This window comes from Falco biarmicus, chromosome 9 (genome assembly GCF_023638135.1).
Source record: "Falco biarmicus isolate bFalBia1 chromosome 9, bFalBia1.pri, whole genome shotgun sequence".
In the NCBI taxonomy this organism is placed as follows: Eukaryota; Metazoa; Chordata; class Aves; order Falconiformes; family Falconidae; genus Falco; species Falco biarmicus.
Window position 1 is genome coordinate 32650985 of NC_079296.1, and position 18422 is coordinate 32669406.

The 18422-nt window shown below is 49.0% G+C and overlaps 1 protein-coding gene across 4 annotated transcripts in view; it reads left to right on the top strand.

The window, feature by feature from the left end:
- The first annotated feature begins 3508 nt into the window (after nt 1-3508).
- Nucleotides 3509-18422, top strand: part of LOC130154951 (anthrax toxin receptor 1-like) — a 195468-nt gene continuing 180554 nt past the window's right edge. For 2 of the 4 annotated variants that reach the window (XM_056351724.1, XM_056351725.1), the window contains exons 1-3: nt 3875-4097; nt 16629-16700; nt 16820-16891. In XM_056351724.1, the coding sequence (XP_056207699.1) occupies nt 3934-4097; nt 16629-16700; nt 16820-16891 (308 nt within the window). In that variant the 5' untranslated portion in view covers nt 3875-3933. Of the gene's footprint in view, nt 4098-16628; nt 16701-16819; nt 16892-18422 lie in introns of all 4 variants that reach the window. The other 2 variants (XM_056351731.1, XM_056351726.1) reach the window with 2 other exon arrangements.

Here is an 18422-nt window from a genome sequence, read left to right on the forward strand (position 1 = left end):
AGCGCCCGCGGGGGGCGCGGAGCCCTTCCCGAGGCAGAAGCCATCGCGGGAGCGGCTGCGGACCGCAGCGGGGGCGGGCGCGGGGCCGCGGGGGCTCAGGGGGTGGACGGGATTCCCCCTTGTACCGGTGCTCCAGAAAGAGTTTATTTTGAAGTTGAGGGGGGGAACCAAACCAAACAAAAAGACCTGCAGAGCCTGCTTGCCGCTTGTCCTTTAGAGCCTCTGACGACAGTTTTGCATGTGAGGCTGTTCTGGGAGCTGCAGGTTATTGATGAGAGCGGTTTATAATGAAAATTACCTCTTCATACAAAGTACTCGCAGAATACAAAATTAGGAATTTGTTTGAGGTATGAAACGGTTTGTGGCACAGCTGGTATGTGAAATAAAACCATCAAACGTCTTGTCATAATCAAATATTCCCTAAACCTGGACTAGCGACATTGCTTTTGAAAGATGTCGTTCCGTATAAATGCCTTTAACGCCTGGTAGAAAATTTTTATGAACATGTTGACAAATGAAATAACCCGGATTATTTGATTAGTGTCCATGTAATCTGAATATTAGCTTGTATCGGGAGAAGAAACGTCAACCCTTTAATGCTTTTGAAAGGACGGATTTTCGCTGCAATTAAAGAGTAATCTTATCCCAATGGAGAGAGAGTGACCCACGCTCCCCGCGCTCTGTGCCACAGGGATTGACGAGGATGAACTCCGGAGTTTGTTCCGTCTGAGCTCAGGCAGAGCGAGCGCGGCTGCAGCGCACAGCGGGGCTGCAGGAGCTGAGCCACCGCTGCGGGCAGCCCCGCGCCGGACGCCCCCGGGGGCGCGTTCGTGTGCCGCTGGCATCTCCTCAGGCTTCCTGGGGAACACTCGCTGATTTGGGGTGCGGGTGGCAGGAAACCGAGATGCACAATTCTTATGGCAAGGTTTACACTTCTGCAGCCTTAATGCGGACAGCCACAGAAGGCGCAGGCAGGGATGAGCAGACGTTGTCACCTGCCTGACGGAGCCCGAATCACTGCGAAACGGTCCGGGCACCGAGGTAACTCGTGTCCCAGGGCGAGATCCGCACCTCGCGGGCAGCGCAGCTGACGGGCCGTTTAGTTTTCCTCCGAACAAAACCCGGGCACCACAGCGCGGGCAGCCGGGCCACTGGCAGTCCCGGGGCTGCGACCCCGGCCCGGTTCCGGCTCCGGCGGCGCCCCTTGCCAGCCCCGCCACCCCGCTCCCCTGCCCTGGACAAGAGCACTAACCGCCCCCCCACACACACACCCCTCGCTCCGGTTCCGGAGCCGTCAGGCTCGCCCGCCGTGCGTGACAGCCACCGGAGGGGCTGAGGCAGATGGGAAAACCTGTTTTGTTGGAAGTAGGAGGCTGCGGCCCCGGGAGGCGGCTCCGCAGACACAACCCGCAAGCCCCACGCTGCGCCTGGCCCTCCCGGTCCCCGGTGTTTGGTGTGTTCGGCACCAGCCGCGGCCGCCGGTAACCGGCGCGTCGCGGCGCTGCCGCCGCCTCTGCGTGCGCCCGACGAGCCTTCAAACGCGCCGCCCACGCCGGGACCGCGCACCCTTCGGAGCGGGCAGGGCAGGCAGTCCGCGCTCTGCGGAGGGCAAGGTCATTTGTTAGCGGTCAGAGGAGAGCAATGCACACGGTCAGAAAATAGTTGCAGCCGGCTTTTTTCTTTGTGGTGCCTTGGAGACTCCCTTGAAGTCTGCAGCGTATTTTACGAAACAGTGTGATATTCACGAAGCACGGAGGGAATCTTTAGCTATCGGCATTTTTATTGCGTTTTGCAAGGGCACGGTGGCTGCGGGGGGAGGACGGCTCCGGGCGGGGGGTAGCGAGGGCGGCCGGGACGCCGTGCCGGGGCTGCGGCCGCTAGTGGGCACCGCCGAGGCCGAAGCCCGGCGGTGCGAGGGGAAGGGGGGGGTTCCCGCTGCCCAGCAGCCGCTTGCTCATTTTTTGTGAATGTCACCAGGGAGGATGTGGGTTTCTCGTATTTCTCCATGATCTAAATAATCGCTGGGTCTCAACTGGGCAGTGCGCAAAAACCTTTACAGTGGTTAGCTCAAGCAGTGCATTCAGCTTCTAGCTGTGCATAGATAAAACTGGGCGAGCGGCTCAAAACCGATGGACCCTCTAATCTTTTCTTGATAAGTCCCCGACCGCCGCCGCGGTTGCATGCGTCTGAACTTTGTCCAGCACAGAAACAGACAGCTGAAACCGAGACGCTTTCCCCGCAGCGCAAACTTTATTCAGACTTGCGGGCGGCCGCCACGCCGCACAGAGCAGGCGCGGGGCTGCTGGAGGGGGCACCGGGCGCCGCGCGTCCTTGCGGGGCGCAGGGGGCCAGGGCCGGCCGGGGGCACCGCGCCGCCTCCCGCCGGGGCCGCGCTGCCTCCCCGCAGGGCAAGGGGCCGAGCCCCGCCCGCGTGGGCCCTGCGCCCCTCGGGTGCCAGCTTTCCCGTGGGCAGGAGGTGTCACTCTGCTGTGGGCACGTAGAGGCGGCTCCTGGCTGGAGCGTTACGGCGTGGCTTCCCGGGTGGAGAGGCCCGCAGCGCAGCGCTGGGTGCTGGGGGGGCTACTGCCCGATTGGGGCAGCGTGCCAGCACCCCGCAGGGGATGGATTCCCTCGACCTTGACTTGCGTTGGGAAGCGCTCGCCCCCCCGCAAAACAGAGAAACGTCTAGTTCCAACTCTGTCATGTAAAGTGACTCTGCTCACATCCCTCCCCGTGGCTCTTTTCATTAATTAGGGGCCGCAAAGGGTGTGGGGGAGGGGGAAGCGGCTGGAAGCCACTAATTATTCGAACTTTGGAGACAGCATCCAGATGAGCTGGGTTAGCTCTTTAGGGCAGTGCTTTGTAACCTGTGTGTATCGGGCTGGGAGCGGTTAAGCTACTGTGCAAAGCCCCCATTAAGAGATTTCGTTTCGTCATTACTCATTGCCTGCAGGATGTGTGCGGACTCCAGGTGTAAAATAAGGGGGGGTGGGGGGGGTGGTTTACCTCGGAGGAGAAACAATTCTCTGTGGCCTGAGAGGGTTGTGCAGACCTGCCCTTACCCCCGCCCCCAGGCAATAACGTTTTTAATTGCGCTCATCTCCTGCAATTAAAAGTGCCCTCTGCCCTCATTCTCCCACCTCCGGTCTGTTACAGGTTTTCGGAACGACGCCCAGCTCCTACAGCGGCTTACTCCCCCCCCCGCCGCCTCAGGACTCCTGCCAGCCCCGGACCCCTGGCACCCCTCCAGGCTGCGGCCGAGCGGGCCGTGCGGAGATGCCCCGGGGCGCTGCGCGCCGTCCCCGCCGCCGGCGGAGCCCCCGTCCCCGCTGCCCAGCCCCGAGGGCAGGCGGCGCGGAGCAGCGCCCGCGGGGGATGAGGGGGGCTGCGCTGCCCGCTGCGGCTGCCGGGCGCCCCGGGGCAGCCCGCGGGGGGGTGGGGCACACACACCCGCCCTGTGCCCGCGGCGGGCGGTGGCGCTGGGGCGCAGCGGTCCCCAACCTCGGTCCCCCGCTCGCGGCAGCCTGTCCCACCTCGCTATCCCGGAACAGGAAAGTCCCGGTTCAGCTTGCCCCCATAAGATCCTGTCTCCCTCCCCCCGCTCCCCTTCCTGCCGCTGGCCCTTGCGAGAGGAGCCGCCGCTGTCGGTGCGGGACGGGGCTGAGCCGCTCGGGGCAGCGCCCAGGCGGCGGGGCATGGGGACGGGGCTCCGGGGGGAGTGCAGCCGGGCGCAACCCCCAGCCCTGAGCCAGCAGCCCAGTGCCCGGCGGGCAGGGCTGCCTTGAGCCCGCAGGGTTAAGCTCAGATCCTGAAGTTGGTGGGTTTTTTCCTCCCGCCCCCCCCCCCCCCCCCCCCCGCGCGTTCTTTCGAAAAGCCCGTAAGGTCTGCAGCGAGAAAGACTGGGGGAGGAGGAAGAATTAAGGAAGGGAAAAGATGGCGAGTTGCAGGAGCAACGTGGAGAAAGCAGCGGTTTTGTGCTGCTTCTTGGTGGCGATGTGGAGCCTGACCTCCTGCGCCCGGCCGGAGGAGGAGGAAGAAGGGCAAGAAGAGCAGCGCTCCTGTCACGGTGCCTTTGATCTCTACTTCGTCCTGGATAAGTAAGTGACAGTCGCATTTAAAAACGCTTATTCACCCTTCAGTGCCTCCTTACAGCAGCAGGGACGTTGTTTCCGCCGTCTCCCCGGGTGCCTTCCGCCACTTTCCCTGGTGCCAAACATGATGTGTGGGGCAGGGTCCTTATTTTTGCTCCTCAAAACTTGCACGTTTCCCTAGAGAAGCGTTTAGGGGAGCACTGTGCTTTATCCTGGGTTAACTGCAGATGCAAACCCTGGAAATCAGGTCACCTTCAGGTTGTAGCGCATGGTGTACGGGCTGTGAACATTGCATTTGAGGGGGTGTTGGTCAGCGACCCCCACGCTCATGGAGTTTGTTGTCAAGGCTTGGGCTGAGCGCTGACATGTCACCTGTGGGATTTAGCAGTGCCAGGGATGTGCAGAGCTACCTGAAGTTGAGACTAGACAGCTTGCATGAAGTGGCTGTTTTTTTACAGACTCACTGTAAGGTTTATGAAACTTGTTTCTGCTCAGCTACTTTGGAATTGTCTACCTGTGTTTGTGTTACATCTATTAAAATAGGTTGATACGTTTCTTTAATACTGTGTTAGCTCAGTTTAGGTCTGACCAGAGGATATGGTTAAGCTCCCACTTAAAGGTGTGTTGTAGCAAGCAGTAGCAAAGTGAGTGGTAAACTGGTGCACCCATAGGTGCCTTTCAGAAGGCGCAGATTTCTGTTTATTCTGGTGTACTGCTCTGGCTTGACAGCCAAGGGTTAAACTCGGGGATTATATTGTCAGTCTCCCACATATACTCAGTGTGATGTATCTAATACATCCTAGGTTACATATGCGACATGGTATTATGAAAGTCTGAGGCCTTTTCTTCATGAGTATTGCCCACGAGCCTGGTATGAAGTCTGCATTGTGCTGTTTCCCTGTTGGGAGAACTGTTCAGTCCATCAGGCCTTCTGCACAGCCTGCGTGAGGCAAAAAGCCACCATCACTCAGGAGCCAATATATTCCTATATTCAAGAAGAAGAAAAAAGTATCATTAGGTAGTGATTCTGTTTTTGGAGCAAAAGGCTCTGAAGACCAAAGGCATTCTGCCTTTCTAATAGATGCACTAACATGTGTGATGTGATCATTGTTTTGTTTCCTTTCACTAAGAGCTTGTTCCTGAAATAACCTTTGTGTCTACAAAGAGCTCTGTGGGGGGCTAGTGTTAGTTCTCAAAGTCATTCTCACCAGGCTTTCAAGAAGTGACTGGTACTGTTGTTATGCTTGCTTCTCATATTGAATTCCCTGTGACAACAACTGTTGGTGATTGCAATAGGGTTTTCTCTGTGACGTGACATCATTTACAAGGTATTGCTTACCCCTAGTAATCACCATGCTGCACTCCTATGCTCCTTTTCACCTGTAGATCAGAAAGCACTTTACTGGGGTGATCGTTATCACTCATGTTATATTTGGGGAAATCAAGGCAGAGAAGGGAGAGATTTGCTCGGTTACTGATATGTCAAGCAATAGGAAGGTGATTGTGTAAGCAAGTAGTTCTTCAGTATCGTGGACATGAAATCATATGTTTTCTTCTAGCATGCTGCAGGTCTTCTGCCGTGGCTCAGGTGCTATCCACTCAGTACAGTGGTCCACTGCAGAAGTGGTGGAAGTAAAAGTCCGGCACTTCGGTTCCAGTGGGAAAATTCGCTTTGGCTTCAACGGCAAATTGAGTCTTTGTAACCATCAAGAGTTACACCAAATAGATCCTTTTTGGTAAAATGCTTTAGTAAATTCACTTGGGCCCCCAGGTGGTTTTAGAATCCATCCCTGCTTCTACGAAGTTTTTCATTACAGAAAAGAAATATTCATTACAATCCATATGGGTAATATTAGTGCCAGATCTTTGGAGCCATAGGTCCCATGCTGGCTGAGGGTGTATTTAGTCCCAGCTGTATTCTGTGACATCTGGCACAACACAAGGACCTTTATGGAGGCAGGGAGGATTGACTGAATGGATAGTCTGGATCTTGGGACAGTTCACCAGGAAGAAACTAGATAATCCATTAGTGTTGAGAAGGGTCAGGGTTCTTCTGGTAGGGAAAAGGCAGGAAGCCAGTCAGAAGGCTGGTCGAATCTGAAAATGCAATGGACGGAGGGGTTTTTTATTTTTCTTTTTTTTGTTTAGAATTGGTTCTATGCTGATATGTATCTGTGAAGAATTCTGGCTGTCATTTCTAATGGGAGAATTCCCAGAAAAATCCAGCCCTATATACCACAGAGTGTCCCCACATGGCCTGGGGATTGCCTCCCTTCGTTGGTGCCTTGCCCGTCTGAAGTTAGATACATTCAGTTTTAATTAGCTGTCAAAGAAGGGGATTGAAGCATTTGCTCTGTGAAAACTCCAGGCTTTAATCCTGTGACCCTGTAGCACATTCTATAGCTGAACGACAGCCCCTGTTCACCAGCATGGGTGAACAAAAATGACTTTAAATCTGCTTTGCTTTGCTTCCCCATAGAAAGATGTAATATCAGATCAATAGGAGGCAAACTGGAAGAAGACGACAAACCTTTCTCCTTATGCATGTAAGCACCGTGTTACTGCAATGACTTTATTGGGACATGATTTTTCCTTTTCGTTCTGCCAGGCCAAGTCTGTGGGGATTTAATCCTGCAGGCAACAACCATCAGATGGAAAAGATCATCTGCTGGTGAAGTTATTGGTATAATATATATGCTGCCAATTAGAAAAAGCAGCTTGCTGATTTCTTACGGTTTTTCTCTGCCTGAAGTTGATTGCAGCTCTTTATGTTAACTCCATGGGATAGGCAAGATCAGAGCAGTGGAACTAAGCCTCAGATGCCCAAGAAGCTGATGTGATGAAAGGGAAAACCAACATGTGTGGGAGGAAGACCTGCCACCGTCTTCCTTAGGATTGTCTGACTGCCAGAGCCTTGGGACGTTAGGAGTGCCTTGTCTCTGGGGATGCTTAAACGAGCAAGTCTTTTGAAGCTAGGAGTGGACATCTGCTGGCTGCAGTGGCAGCTGCCTAGAGTCTGCAAGCTTGTGCTGTCTGTATGTCATACGTTACAAGTTATGGAGGCTTGAGCTTATTTGGACATGTAATGGAAGACTTTAAAGTATCATACTGAAGCAGCAGAATTTTTTCTGTTTGCAGCTAAGTCACTCCCTCTGCATGAGGTAAGGCAGTTGGCATACCCGTCTCTTCTGTGGCGTGTGGTAAAATAAAGTCATGCGTGGTATCAAAGGTCTCATATTTACCTTTAAACAAGCATAGCTCTTGAGCCCAACGTAACTGATAGCTGTGTAGTTCTCAGTTGGTTTGGTTGTCCAGGTGCAGGAAGAACTGGTCTCAATCCCATCCCTAACTGCTGAGGACCGGTCCTCTTAGGGATTTGATTGCTTAACGACCAGGTCTTGTAGTGACATCCTTGTGCTTGAGTATGTAAATAACTCCCTTTCATCCCTGCATTGCCGTTAACATCCAGCTGTTGTTTGCAATCATATTGAAATGCACTTGCACAGTGGAAAGGATGTCTGACCTCTAGTGTTTTCTAATTATAACAGTGCCTGGTAGCATCATTATGATTGTTTATTAGTGCAACAAATAGAAACCTTTTTAAAGTAAGGACGTATAACTGCCATAAATATCTGCTGCCGGCGATGCTTGACATGACAGATCTGAGCTGCAGAGCTGTCTGTATTTTATATTTACCAAATATGAATAAATTTCTTTGATTACTTTTTGACTGTAAGACAGGATGGAAAATGGGGGTGGGGTGGAGGCAGAATGTGAAGTAGACAAAAGTATCTTCTCATTTTTCCTGCTGGGATGTTTGCTAAGAAATTGTTTGGATTTTGAGGAAAAATGGGCGGCACAGCCTTGGGAAAATGTTTTCTTTTTCCATAGCACAGACCATGGCATTACAAATGGCTTGAGTAAAGCCCTGGCTGGTTTTCTTCCAGAGCAGTGGTTGTAACTCTCTTTCTGGGGAGAAGCTGGTCTAACTACCCTTTTTCCACTCCTCAGCTTCTCCCTGATTTTCTGGGGAGTCCCTCTGCATGGTACTCTTGTCTCTTGAGCCCACAACCATACTGTCTTTCACATCAGTTTTGCTTTGTCTCCTGTGCTCCCAAGAACATCCCTGTCAACAGCAGCTTTGGTAATTACACCAGTACAACGTGGCCAGCCTCTCACTTGGTAAGTCTCACTCCAGAGGTGTCGCTGGTAGGGAGCTGGTGGGGAAGAGCACAACCTCTGATTAGATGGGAAATTAGCTACCCTGCCCCATGCCCTTCCTGGCTTGGGGTTTTGGGTGTGTGCCTCCCTTTGCAATGTCCCCTTGTAAAGCTAGTTTTGTGGGGGAGGGAGGTGTTGGGAGGGAAACGGGTTGATATTTCCTAATTCACCTCAGGCAAGCCAAAAAGCCATCAGAACATTTCGGGGGTTACTGTTCTAGGCCAGGTCAACTTTTACAATTTTTAAGGCAGCTATAGTGAATTGCTGCTTTTGCATACTATGCTTTTTCACACTATGCTATATTTTAAAGCAAACAGGGTTTGGTAAACACATTTTCTGCTCCCCTCCCTGGACGATTTCCTTGCCAATGATTTGAATGCATTTAGCACTCGTGAATTACAAGGACTAGTGAGAGGAAGTATTTTTGGCCCTGGGCTCTCACTGCAGCCCTCTGCCTCTCTTCCTGCACCCACATGGTCCCAGCCCGAGCACATTAGGACAGAACTGGACCTGTGGGAGCTTCTCTGTCCTTGCTGTCTCTGTCTGATGTTGTTCTGGTTTTATGTAGTGTGTGAGGAGGGGAAGGGTGTGACTAACGTTATCGTGGTTGGAAATCAGACTGCTGGCAAGGATGGGTGCCTGAACACATGTTCTAACATGTCACCCAGCTTAATTGCATTTGAAAATCTTACATTGACTTGTTTAAACCACTGCTGAACTCCCTTTTCTGTAAGCAAGGATATCTACTTACTGCAGCCCGACTTCAGTTCATTGAAAAATGTAGGACCTGATGCAGGTCAGCTGCCTATTGAGATTGAGGAGAGTTCTCACTGAACAAAAGTACCAGCTTTGTTCCTTAAATGGCATTGATTACTATGCATGTATATTTAAAAATTGTGGCTGTGTCTGTCTTCCTCCTCTGCTGACTTTCCTGCTTCCCCTTTATAATGTAGCCACATCATCTACATGACACCTCTCACACTCTCAAACTCTACGCATAAGCAATATTCTTTATTGTCCAAACATAATCTGTTGGTATTTTGCCTCTGCATCTTTCTTTGTTGTGGTTATATTGCAGCCAGTGCTGTGATTTTCTTACTGTCAGGTATAATTGCTTGGAATGCTCCAAAGCAAATTTTTATTCAGCTTCAGACATACCTATGTTATTGGAACCAGGTTTTATTTGTTTGTATTTTGTCTGATATTATTCTGCCAGCTTTGCCTTTTGGCAGGAAAAATGTTCAGGAAAACCAGTTCTCTTCCCTTCTGCCCCAAGAAAAAAATTCTTTATAAAACACAAGGCAAAGCTAATGGGTAGTGGTTATTTGACATAAAATGTGTACAGTTAATGGGAAGAAAAAGCCATGGCAGCTTGTCATTTGCAGTCTACTTATGCATGTAACTAAATCTGATTTATTTGGGACTTGGGCCAAGGAAGTAAACCGTAAGATTCCTACTTATCTAGGGTTTTTGTTCGTGTGTGCTTGAGATTGAGAATTTCTTTACTTTTGTCTGAGCTTGCAGGCCAAAGGCTGGTGTGAATCATGAGTTTGCACGAGGTATAGGACTGAACCTTTTCGTCTAAAATGTGGAGAGGATGAATTGACCCCTGTCGGTTATTCACAGCTCAAGAGTTGTATCTTCCTGCTCCTGCCTGTAATTTGCACCTTGTTATGAGTGTTGCAGAGTGGCTGGGACTGAGTGCCCTGCTTTGCTCTTCATGTTGTGCTGAAAAAGACTGGGATGCCGAGAGTGGGTCTTCCAGCCCTGTTGCTGCTCAGAGCAGCTCTGGAGTTTTACAGGAATATCCAAAGTGGTTGGATGCAGGGTGAGAAAGGCTTCTGAATTTCACTTTTGTTGGCTGCGGGTGTAGCAAGACCTATAGCACCAGGTGGACAGGACTTGTGGATTAGACTGCTTACTGCAGGAGCAAAAGGCAATATTTTGAGATTAATTAATAATGACTTAGAGAAGTCTGTAATGTCATTGCAGACTTTGTCAGTAGTTTTATAGGAGAAAAGCTGTCTCTAAAATTAATGGGTTTGGTCATGGAGCCTTTTGGTTTCACGTACTTTGGGTCCTGTGCTTGGGTGCTGGTCTAGGACTAGAATCCATTTTCCAGTCACTTCTCTGCATCTTCCCCTGCCCGTTCCAGCCCTTGTCTTGTCCATTAATGTTGCAAGTATTCTGAAGCAAAGGCTGTCTCAGAATGGTTGTCTCCGCCAGTCTTTCTAGTGCCTCTGGAGGAGATAATATAAACTAGTTCTTTGCTTGGATGAATCGCCCAGTCAAGGTCCCTTCCATGCTTGCAAGAAGCATTGTTTGGGAGGGGAGGATTCTTGTCACTTTGAATGCTCTGCTGGCGCAGAAGGGAGCAGAGGCGTGGATGAACACACACATGTGCGCGTCTGAAACCACAACAAACTAGATGCCCCAGGGTTTACTTTTATTGCAGAGCTGTTATTAACCATGTGCAAGAATTCTGTTGTCTACAACATGGTTGCGGCTGCAAAGAGCCCTCCAAATAACAGCAAAGTGCTGCTTCTCTGAGCAGCATCTTGTATACAGGGCCACCATTAGCTCCAGGGGACAGAGACTTGCAGGGACCTGCAAACTGAGAGGGTGTTGTACTCCCCTGATACCATGCTCAGACTGAACCCAGCCTCAGTAATAGGGGTCTATTTCTTGCTCCAGTATCTCTGGAATTGCTGCCTTCAGTGAATCTGTAACAGAGGCAAATGTGCGTGGGTGGTACAACAGGACAAGGAGCAGCTCTGTACCTTCAAGGGGTTTTACTGTCTCACTTTAAGCAGGGAGAAAAGGCTTTGGGTCCTGTTGCCTTCTCTCTGCGTACATGTGGTAATAAAAATATTTGCTGTTTGGGTAGTGCTGGGGTTTTAACTTTCACTGCTAAGCTGCCAGTCTGATGTGTGTTGCACTAGGTCGATCTGTGTCAGCTCCTGGCAGCTTGGCACAGCTGACCCTCCTGGGTTGTGCCTGCTGCAGTAACTGAGCCGAGAGCAGCACCCGTATGCCAGAGTTGTGCTGCTGGATTTCTCTGGGCTCCAGCTTCTACTGCCTCTGGGAGCCCATTAGGAAAGAAGAGGAGATTTCCAGCTCATCTTGCACTTTGTCTTCACAAACAGCAGTGAAATACCTCGGATCGGGGTAGCATTGTGTTTTAACCCCAGCTGGCAACTAAGTACCACCAGCCACTCACTCACTACCCCCTCTGCCCTGTGGTGGGATGGGGAGGAAGAAAAACATGAAAATCAGGGGTTGAGATAAGAACAATTTAGTAATTGAATTTAAATGAACTATAATAATAATGGTAATGAAAAGGAGAGAGAGGCAAAGAGGAATAAAATCCAAAAGGAGAAGGAAGAAGTAGTGATGCAAATACAACTGCTCACAACCCACTGACCGATGCCCGGCCAGTCCCTGAGCTGCGATCACACACCCCCCCATTTATGTTAAGTGTGATGTCCCATGGTATGGAATATCCCTTTGGGCAGTTCAGGCCAGCTGTCCTGGCTGTGTCCCCTCCCCATTTCCCGTGCCCCTCCAGCCTTCTCGCTGGCAGGGCCTGAGAAACTGAGAAGTCCTTCACTTAGTATGAAACATTACCTATCAAGAACCAAACCCATCAGCGTGTTATCAACATTATTCTCCTGCTAAACCCAAAACACAGTACTGCACCAGCTACTAGGAAGCAAATTAACTCTATCCTGGCTAAAGGCACAACAAGTAGGCATGAGACTGACATGCTTACTGTTTTCATACTGACATAGAGCTCTGCTAAGTTAGGAGGAGTCACTCCAAAGCAAGCAGGAGCAGAACCAAGCCTTGCAATCGCATCACTTCCTTTCACCACCAGAAATACTCACTGACCTCCTCTTTTCTCCTCCCATCAAGCAGTAGCAATGTGAAATTCAGGAAAACAGCAGCAGTAGGAGCTGCAGCAGCAGCAGCTGCTCCTCTGAGTGAGTGCCGATGAGGGAGAACATTCCTTCCTGTGTTGTGGTTTGCTGACTCTTCTCTTTGTCCCATGTGTAAAGGGAGCGCAGCTCACAGACCAGGGAATAGCTGCTTTGGGTATTTTTCCACTTCTCTTGGGCCTAATTCTGATCCTAATTGCATAGGCATGAACGTGGGGAAATTCTGCTACTCCTCTGGATGCGCTCCAGGTTCACCCCAGTGGAACCGGCAGCAGAAGGAGACCCTGAAATACTTTCTGTGGTGCTCTGGCAGCCCGCAGCAGCTGTGTATTGCTTTGCATTTTCCTTCACCATGAGAATTAGGTAATCTCCGGGGGCTGAAACCTCACCGTGAAAGGTGCATGAACAGCTTGTGGCTGTGGGTCACTATCCGCAGAGGTCTTTAGCTTGTGGGCTTGGTACTTCGTGGGGAACATCAGGCTTGCTGGGCTTCTTCAGCAGGGAGAGAGAGGTGCCCAGGGCTTGGCTGGGTGGCAGTGGCCATTTGATTGATGTGAAGAGTTGGACCAGGTAGCTGATGGCTGAAAGCAGGGAATCTCTAAGGTGTGAGCCAGCAAGATGCGTCTGGCTGTAACATAGTCTTCCTCTGCAGACAGGCACAGCACTGGCTTGGTGGATCTACTGGTACAAACCTGCACAGCAGGATACATAGGGTTCGCTGGCTGCATCTCTTCTCTGAGGCTTCTCCTACTTGTTGGTGAGGGTGAATGAGCGAGTTGCATGCCCAGTGCTTCTTCTGCACAGCACTGATCTTTTCCATGCTCTATTTATTCATTCCTCATTGTTCAGAAGTCTTCACAGTTCCTCTGAAATCTTACAGGAGTGTATCGTTTTGTGGCCAGACAGGCCAGGCAAGGAGTCTGTCTGTGGTTGTCTACTGACAGCACTTTGGGACAACACGGAGCTCTGTCTAAGGCTCCTGTCAGCTCAGGTACACCGATTAGCAGGAGTTTGGTTTTAGTTACTGTAAGGTGCTAAGGGAAACAACAAAAGCACCAAAACTGCTGTAAAAATCATGCTGTGTGGACATCCAAGAATGATGTGTGGTGTAGAGCATCACTGAAAGACCCCAGGCTTTCTCTGGGTTCTGTAACTGTGGGGTTAAAAATTAATATGGCTTTCAAGCATTGGCCATGGTCAGAAAGGAGCTTAGAGCCTCCCACTTGCCATGCGAAACCAAGGCAAGAACCTCTTAGTCTGATCCAGCCATTAATGGCAGCAAGTTAGTTCATGCTGTCAGTGGTTCTGCAGTGTGAAAAGGTCGATCCCAAAGGCAGTGAAATGCCTCTGTATTTTCAGTAGTGGTGGGCAGCTTCTCTTTCAGTGTTGGGAGTAATATTTCACAGCCTTTAGCAACTTGGTACATAGTTTAGCAAACATTTTTATTGTTGTAATTTTTTGTTTAATCTGCCATTAAAACTGCCATTGCTGGTGGTGTGGGGTCAGGCCTCTGGGGCAACAGATGAAACTATCAGGACAAACTCCAGAAGCCTCTAAAACGTACCTACCTACATACGTACATTCATATATATATATATATCAAACAGCAAATAAAAATATTTTACAAACAGGGATTTTTAGAGGTAAACTTGGGTGGGAGGGAGGGGAAATCAGGTTCTTCTATAGCCCAGGCCACCCCTACGGGTTTGCATGAGGGGCTTGACATGACTGGCATTGGTGGCATTTGGGCGTCATTTGCAGTGGGAAATGACACACCTGGGCTTGGAGGAGTGTGGTGGGGGAAGTGATTAAGTGCTGACCACTTCACTGGTACTCTTTAAATGGGATTTTGAAACAGTAATATTTTCTTGCTAGTATTTCTGTCTGGCTTTGACACTTCTTGGCTGATATATCAGGACACTTTAACACTCCTCAGCTGATAAGCGACATGTGGGTGCAGAACTCCTGTTAGGGAAGAAGGACACCCACTGCCATGCTGAAGTACCTCTGCTCAGTGGGGTTGTAGCTCGGTGGTGTAGAGCCAGGCACTCTGAGAACGCAGTATGCTTCCTGTGAGGATTAGCTGATGACACAGAGAGACCTCCCTAGTTTTTCAGAGGTGAGCATCTATAGATGCCTACAACCAATTCCTAGTGTCACTGGCAGTAGCCGTTCCAAGAAGGGGTGTCTCATTGTAGTCAGAGTGCGTGGAAGTGCACAGTATTAAGTAAGGTTATCTGTGCATTTTCACTTGAAAAGTCTTCATGTTTTTCAGCCATTAGTGGCTTATGATTTTCTTGAATTTTCGGTGTCTAAAAGGAAGGGTGGGGGGGTAATTAAGAAGGTACTGGAGAGGATGGTTTGTTACTGTTATAAAGAAAATTCACTGCTGCTTTCTTTTCTGGATTGCATCAGTGCCTCTGCAGCTGGCAACAGAAATGTGATGCTGCATCCAGCACAGGTCGGTCTTTGCCAAGTAAGAAACTGTGGCTATTTGGTGTAGGGAAGTGGCTCCGCTGGAAGTTGCAGGCATTGGATTTAAGTGGGATGGCAAGCTCAGAATGAAACTGAAAGCATCAACTCTGGCAAGGGGGGGAAGAATTAAATAAAAATAATATTTGGAACTGTAAATGCATAGATTTGAGGAAAATCTCTTTGAGTTCATCATGTTTGGAGATTTAGTCTGGGACTTCCAGAAAAATCCTGGAGAATACAGGTGTTGAGCTGCCTCAGATTCCTTTTGGAAAAGCAGTTGTTAAAGTACGTACTTTGCATCAGTATGAATTATTTTTTAATTACGAGAAAAGGGCTTATTTGCTAATAGTGCCAGCACCTTTCATTGGTTGCTGTTCATGAATATGTAAGTGTATTGTTGCGCAGCACATATAAATCAGAGACTGCAGAGGTTCTAGAGCCTTGGTTTGAGCAGCCCCCAGTGTGTTTTTGCCCTCCCTCAGTGCCTGGCAATTTCTGCATTCTTTGATCACCAGGTTTTTCTGCAAATGAATCGCCATTTCTCCAGAAGAGCAGCATGAAAGCACAGGGTTACATGAGCAAGCTTATTCTAGCTTATTTACTTCAGGGGTCTCCTTTTGGTTCTTGTTCCTTTATCCTTGCTCTTCTCCTCCACTCCGCCAGCACTGCTGGCAGGGCAGGCAGTGCCATGTTATATTGCATACATGGGCTTCTGTATGCTGATCTGTACCTGACCTACATGGGCATGAGCAACTGACGTAAGGTTGCTTGGAAAGCCTGTGGTAGAACTGAGAATTGTGATACAGGATCATTTTCTCACTTATTTTTTTTATATATTTACACAGAAAAATGTCTTAGCAGCAGTTAGAAGGAACCTACTGCTTTACTAGTAGTTAAATTTCTGAAATTTTTTAGTTCTCTAAGCCCTTGCAATACTTCTGGATGTGCTGTTGCTTTTTTGGCCCAAGGCGCCCAATATGTGAGTTTGCCTAGCAAGGAAAGCAATTGAACTGTTCTTTCTTAAACACCACAGTCCTACGCAGGGCTTTTAAAGCCATTGATTTCTCATGCTTCGTAGCCTTTTTAATGGCTTGAGAGTGTATGGCATAGATCCATATGGTAGAAACCACCTGTCATTTACAGTTGAGCTGCTGTGTGGAAGGCTCTGAGTCCCACCAGACTGTGGGGGTCCCTGAGGATGTAAGACTAAGCAGAAAAAAGCCAGGGAGTGTCAGTAATGCAGTTTCATACATGGGAAATGGCAGCATGAATGTCATGAATGTCTAAGTTTGTGCACGTTACCAAGTTGCTCAAGTTTTCACAAGAAATTTGTAACACAACCCGGGAGTGACTTCCAGAATGCTAATCCAGCGAATCAGCTACCAGTACTGCCTTTCCCTGCTGAATTACTTGAAAAGCTTTCTCTTTTGAAACAAACAGTAATTCATGGAAACATTCTCCTACGCATTCTGGGAGGAATAGCTCAGTCAAGACTTTCTGCTTTCTGTGTGGCTGCGAGGGCAAAGCTGTGCTCTAGGAAAGTAATCTGCTAGCAGATGGTTTAGTGAATTCAGAATTAAACTAGAAGAAAATATTTCTATTTTATGTTACAAAAGGAACAAAAGCAGATGGAAGAGTTACCAAATTTATTTCCAAATTGTATGGTAAATCATTTCAGACCTATTTCTACTTCCCTTTGAGTCATTGGGTTTTGTCATGGATGGTTCCTGTTACAGCTTCCAACACAACCGCTGTAGAAGAGCTGGCTGCCTCATTGTCAGAGACCTTTATGTAATTTTTGTTCCTGACCGCCTTTGGAGTAGCCCAGGCATAAAATTCAGAGTGGAACAAGGAATTTCACTGTGAAATAAGTTTAATATAATCAATTATGTTTTGTACACAGGTCTGGAAGTGTCAGAAATCATTGGACTGAAATTTACTCTTTTGTGGAAAGCCTAGCTGAGAAGTTCATAAGGTAAAGCTTTCAATTGCTATGTATAAAATTTATATTTTCATTCACTGCTTCTTAGCAAATGAAAATGTGCTGAAGTAATGTGTGTCTATGACGTGGATCTGTTTTTTCTTCTGTTTCAGTCCAATGTTGCGAATGTCTTTCATTGTTTTTTCTTCACGAGGCACTACAGTCATGAAACTAACAGAAAACAGGCAAGTACTCCCCACAGCTTTCATCCAGAAATATCCTCCATCCCTCCTCTCAAGAAGCAAATGGCCCCAAAGCCAGAATTTGGAGGTCTGTCTCTGTCTTCAGTGGGGCACCAACTGAAATCCTTTCCACCATTCCCAACTGGAAGAGGGCTTAGAAAGAAGGCCTTTGGGATTCCCATTACCATTATTTTTCCAGCCTTATAAAAGAAAGGCTGCACTGGGCTGCCTGTTCTTTATAGCAGTATTTCGGGGAGAAACTGTTTCCTGTCATGGATTCACATCCCCATACTTGCTGACCCCAGTTACCCACATAAGGGCAGTTCTTGTGTAAGACTTCTCAGACTCTGAGCTGATGAGCAAAAGACTGTATGAAGTCCTATAGTGCCCTTCGAAGTGACCCAGATCCCTGAGCTTTCCGCCAGCCGTGGGCTGTGCCCGCTGCTGGAGCGCTACCTTGCCAGGCTAGCATATCCCTCTCCTGGGCTGCCTTTGGGCAGCACCTGGCCCGGAGGTCGTTTTCAAAGCCAGGCAACAGTCTTCTTGAGAGAAAGAGAGTCTGACCCTGGAGAAAAATTGTTGTTGCCACCTTCACAACCAAATCCTCTTTTTTAAAATAAAAAAAAACCCAACAAAACCAACAACATCATACAACCCCCACCCCCACCCACCCCAAAAAAAACCCCAAACCCAACCAACCAACCAACCAACCAAAAAAACCCAAGTAATTTTAAATTTAATTTGCCTGATGCACACAAATCCTTTTCTTGAAGGCGTTACTAAGTATTTTCTTTCAGCTTAAAGCCCTTTCTTTTGCTGCTGCTTGTCTGTGTGAGAGGGCCTAGGTAGCACAGTGCACCACGTAAGTAAAGGGGGCTCTGGAGCAAGCTTGGAAGAGCAGCACTCCCTCTGGTTTGTACACTGGGGCCTTGCCCACAGCCAGAAACCTCACCAGGGTCTTGCATTTCTGCCGGCTCCACTGGGTTTTGGCTCAGGTCTCTGCCTTGTACCTTGGCAACAGAGCTCAAACTTGCTCACTTCTCCTGGGTCAGCTTGCTCTTTGCCAGGCAGAAAGTAGCCAGGAACCCTGTGGTGATGTGTTAATTGTGGCATTAGAATGTTCTCTCTCCAAAATTCCTGTTCTGTGTCATCAGGTGTGCCTTTCCAGCTCATTTTGCACTTTGAGAGGGTAAGAATGTGCTTTTGCCCTAAGGACATCGCCAGTCCCGGCTCCTGGTTTTACCTTCATCCCACAGACTCCTGTTTCCTGCGTAACTGGGGTTGTGCTGCCTAAAATACCCAGTTGCAAAATGGAGCTTAGAGAGGCTCTTGCTATCCTTTTTTAGAGAAGGATGGTCCCATGGCATCTGGGGCTGATGCTTGCGCTGCCTACATCTCGTCTGTTGAATATTTGTGCCTTGTTTGTGTTTCATTAATATAACAAATACTTTGCCAAGAATCAGGGTCTTCTAGTGATCAGCGATCAGTTAAATTTCCCTGAGCAATCCTCTTGGTTAACAGGTATTGTGCAGTA